Raw genomic sequence first — 5,000 nt, forward strand, 5'->3', positions numbered from 1 at the left:
GTGGTATGATGAAAAAAATATATATATTTCCATGATCTAGTTGAAGGATTTCCACCTTATATATAGGAATGGAATAGAATATTTACTGTTTTTTTTCCCATTTCCTTTTTCTTTTTACTGATATTTTCTTTCTTCTAGCAGCAGAGTGACTGCTCAAACAATAAAATGGAGAATAAAGATGGCAAAGGGGAGTTGAAGGTGAAGGATGGTAAGTTAAAGGATTATATCCAGCAGGAGTTTCTTTTTCATGATATTATTCTCCATTGGATTAAACCTGAAACAACTGGGAAAAACAAACAAAAATTCTTAGCACACAGTAGCACATCACTTTGTACTTGGGTGGTCTGCAGGTTGCTAGGTTTATTTCTTACTTAGTCAAGCAGGCTCACTCCCTGTCCATTGACAATATTAAGCTACTTGTTCCCAAATATCTGCCATCTGTTCATATATATTGTCACAGGCTAAACCTTATTTACACTTTTCTCATCTCATCTTTATTCATTTACATGTAGTACATATTATTCATTGTCATATTTTTGAGGGCTGTATTCTTATCATAAGCTCTTATCAATCACTTTGATGATACCCCCAGAAGCTGGAAGGACACACATTTTGTGTCTGCCAGTTACCTTTCACAGCATCAGATGTGTCCTTAAGGTATTGTCAGTTGAACATCTCACATGGAGAGAGAGGGCTTTTTACTTGTTCAGGTTCATTTGCTTACATTATTTTGTGTTTATATATGATGTAGGTAATATCATCAGTAGGGTATTTCCTCAAGTGTGCATTCCTGAGTATTGTGAACCAAGTACAGTACTCAGGTTCCCCACATCTCTGATTTCCTTCCTCATTCTGTGCTGATATGCTGTTCAGCTCCACAGGCTTTTTATGCACATCCTTGCATCATAAACACAAGGTGTCTTTTTTCCCATTATTTATGTCATGTGCCAGACTTTGTTGTATCTTTGCAACCGCCCACAGGATAAGTCACCTGTTGTATGTTACACCCTCCCTTGTCTACTGTGAGGGAGGAGTTTTGTGTTACATTGATATTTATGTACAGTACATGCCTTTGCTATCAGGTACTGCTGTACATATCTTCCTATCTAAGGATTTACACAGACAGACATATAACTCTTGGCTGTGTCTTTTGGTGGAGTCTCTTATATTCTGCATGCCTCATCTCCCTTCACTTAGTACTCATATGTGTATTTGTTGGGGGTGGGTGGGGTAAATCACCACGTTGCACACTTAACTGCATCCTTCTGCACTGAGGTTTATGTTTACATTTTACATTTACGTTTCAGCCACACTATGGTCATATGTTTAGCTTTCTTGTTTTTTGCTCTTTTAGTTTTGGGGTTTATCTTCCTTCCTTCTTGTTATTGAATAGAGAGAGATGAACAGCATGCACCTATTTACAGCCTCAGGTGTGGGTGCTAAGGGAAGTCATGCTCCCTATCCCTGCGTATTAGAATGTTAGAGATTACTCTTCACATGTTCCAGACCATTTGTTTTGATGTCTTGACCACCTACCATATTGTGATAATTATCACTGAGATATATTAGATGGCCACACCATTTCAGTTCTCAGTGAGACCCTCTGTTGTAAATGTTATTGTCACTTTCTCCCTTCTACTGTAGGATCCTCTCTTAGAATGATAAAGAAGCTTATATTAGCCTAAAGGGTAAGCTGGAAAGCTCAGATATTTCATACAGTGTAAGAACCAGGTGGTTAATTTGGTAGGATTGTGTGTATTGATTCCCCCAATTCTACAAGATAGTAGCAATACAATATAAAACACAGGAGAAGCTGTATATGTGTTCTGACTTATGGCCTGGTAATGTCTTATTTGGCAAGTTTTGCTCATTCCCTATGCTGTTGAGCTAGAAGAATGTGAAAAGTTAAATTATTTTTAAAACATCAGTACTTAAGAGAGGATGTTCAAAACTTTTTAATATGGATTGTATACTGGTCAAACATAGAGTACAATAATCAGTGTATTATATATGTTTTAAAATGAAGTACATGTATAGGAACATTAAATATTAATTAGAGCCTCATTTTTCTTTACTCAGCCTAATATTAGATGACAAACGAGGAGCGTTGGGGCATTTTCAGGGTGTAGTTAGTGAGGTAAACAAAAAACATTTTCACCACAGTCTTTCATATTTAATTCATACCTGATAGAGAAAATAATTATCCTGACAACTATCATTATGAATTTCTAGTAATCTGTGTCTTTCATTTTGAAATACACATTTGTTATAGAGCATATATACATTATCATCTATTTTAATTATTCTCATAATCATTTGAGTACTTATATTTCTTATTCTGTATTTTCCCCTTCGGAGAGTCAGTAAGTTATTACCTCGCATTCAACTTAGTTTCTTGTTTGAGAATTGAGAAGCTTTTACAACTTCCACAACTCAAATATCACTGACTATTTATTTCAACCATTTGTTATTGTTTATTATTTCCATTCAGTAACCCAGACTGAAGTATTTTATGATATTTTCAGAACCAGTGGAAGAATGTGTATTTGCAGATAGCAAGGAGAGAGAGAAGGAATTCTCCGAACTTGGCAACATAGAGTCGGAGGTAAGCCTTGTCTGTCTTTCTTGACTACAGTAGTTCTGCTTAGTTATACTCAATACTTTAAGGTGGTGGAATAAGGATTACATTGATTCTTTTTTTGTTATTGAAGTACTTTCAACTTCCAAGGAGTGCCATTCCGTGTCTTTGCCCCCTCGCCCTCCCAGATTTATTGTTTCACAAAGCCAAATCTTTATCTAGACATTTTAAGTTTCATTTTATACACAAGAAAATGTATTTCAGTTTCATATGTCACATACAAACTTCACAGTGGAATGTCAAAGCTTAAACAATTACAAGGTTTTGAGCAGCTTTCCAACTGCTAAAGGACTCAAGAAGAGGATAAATTAGTAGTAACAGTCATTGTCAATGTATTAATGAAACATGGGAGTTAGATCAATAAAAGAAATTATTTTTCTCACAAACTGAATTTAAGCTAACATAAATATGATATGTCTTCCAGTATTTCTACAAAGTATTAAAGACAAAGTATTGAAGAGAGAGAGAGAGAGATTTATCGATAGATATACATAAATATATAAATATAAATATAAATATACATATATATACATATATAGATATACGTATACAAATATATATATATATATATATATATATATATATATATATATATATATATATATATATATATATATATATATATATATTTTTTTTTTTTTTTTTTTTTTTTTTTTTTTTTTACGGTTCATGTTTGAGCCGCCGTGGTCACAGCATGATACTTTAATTGTAGTTTTCATGTTGTGATGCTCTTGGAGTGAGTACGTGGTAGGGTCCCCAGTTCATTTCCACGGAGAGTATCTAGGTTCAATTTACCTAAAATTATGTAAATCAGCGCGCGTGCTCACATACGCGCATGGCGATGCATATGTGCATGGATGCACCCACGCACTCCCATGCAGCGATTGGTGTGTGCACTTGCACTGATTTACAAATATATATATATATATATATATATATATATATATATATATATATATATATATATATATATATATATTCATATATATATATCATATATATATATTATATATATATATATATATATATATATATATATATATATATATTTATATATATATATATATATATATATATATATATATATATATATATATATATATATATATATATATGTATATATGTATATATATATATATATGTTGTGTGTGTGTGTGTGTGTGTGTGTGTGTGTGTGCAGCATACATACATATACATATACATATATATGTATATATGTATATATATATATATATATATAGATAGATAGATAGATAGATAGATAGATAGATAGATAGGTAGATAGATAGATATACTGTGTGTGTGTGTGTGTGTGTGTGTGTGTGTGTGTGTGTGTGTGTGTGTGTGTGTGTGTGTGTGTGTGTGTGTGTGTGTATGTGTGTGTATGTGTATATAAGTATATATATGTATATATAAGTATATATATGTATATGTATGTGTATTTATATACATATATATATATATATATATATATATATATATATATATATATATATATATATATATATATATATATATGCATATATACATTCATATATATATACATATATATACATATATATGTGATGTGTGGTGCAGCGGTAACAATTTCATCAAGCAATCTTGCTGACTTATGTTCAAATCCCTCACCGCCAGCCATTCCTTGCACACGGGATAATTTAGAAGCAAAATGAAAGAGATAGTATGTCACCCCTAGAATATCCATTGTAACAAATGCAATCAAACTAAATTATTTAATTATCATTTATTATTATTATTATTATATATATATATATATATATATATATATATATATATATATATATATATATATATATATATATATATATATATATATATATATACATAGATATACATATATATACATATGCATATACATATACACACATGAATTGAATTTTTTTTCTCATTCTTCTACTTCTTCTTCTTCTTCTTCTTCTTCATCATCATCGTCTTCTGGCCTTTCTTGTCCTCATCCAGTTAAAATATTCATGAATTTCATTGTATTGTTTTTGCAGGACCATCATCACTCACTCCAGGGCTGGGTAAATAGTAGTGACCAGGATGAATTTGAGGTGAAGGATGGTAAGTTTAAAGTATTATAATTTTTTTTCTTAATAAAGTGCAGGTTTTTGAAGTCACTGTGTGACTGTTTCGGGTTTTTTGGGGCCTTGATGGGATATCTTGTTTTTTGGTTTTGAAGACAGTAGTTTGGGCCACTATGGAAAAGTCCAGGGACAAAGATGTAAAATATTTTTGACCCAAATCAAAGGAATTAGTATCGGGTCCCCAACCCTTTAAGATGATTAGTCAACTTTGTGGTATTTCGGATACCCCAAGAGTACACACAAGTGAAAAGAAG

The 5,000-nt window shown here is 31.7% G+C and overlaps 1 protein-coding gene across 4 annotated transcripts in view; it reads left to right on the forward strand.

The window, feature by feature from the left end:
- The window catches only part of LOC119590058 (tigger transposable element-derived protein 1-like), a 28,020-nt gene that overhangs the window by 16,816 nt on the left and 6,204 nt on the right, over positions 1–5,000 (forward strand). For 2 of the 4 annotated variants that reach the window (XM_037938800.1, XM_037938804.1), the window contains 3 exons: positions 139–208; positions 2,526–2,605; positions 4,657–4,723. In XM_037938800.1, coding sequence (XP_037794728.1) covers positions 139–208; positions 2,526–2,605; positions 4,657–4,723 — 217 coding nt within the window. The remainder of the gene's footprint in view (positions 1–138; positions 209–2,525; positions 2,606–4,656; positions 4,724–5,000) is intronic. The other 2 variants (XM_037938801.1, XM_037938805.1) reach the window with 1 other exon arrangement.

This window comes from Penaeus monodon, chromosome 26, assembly GCF_015228065.2.
Source record: "Penaeus monodon isolate SGIC_2016 chromosome 26, NSTDA_Pmon_1, whole genome shotgun sequence".
Taxonomy (NCBI): domain Eukaryota; kingdom Metazoa; phylum Arthropoda; class Malacostraca; order Decapoda; family Penaeidae; genus Penaeus; species Penaeus monodon.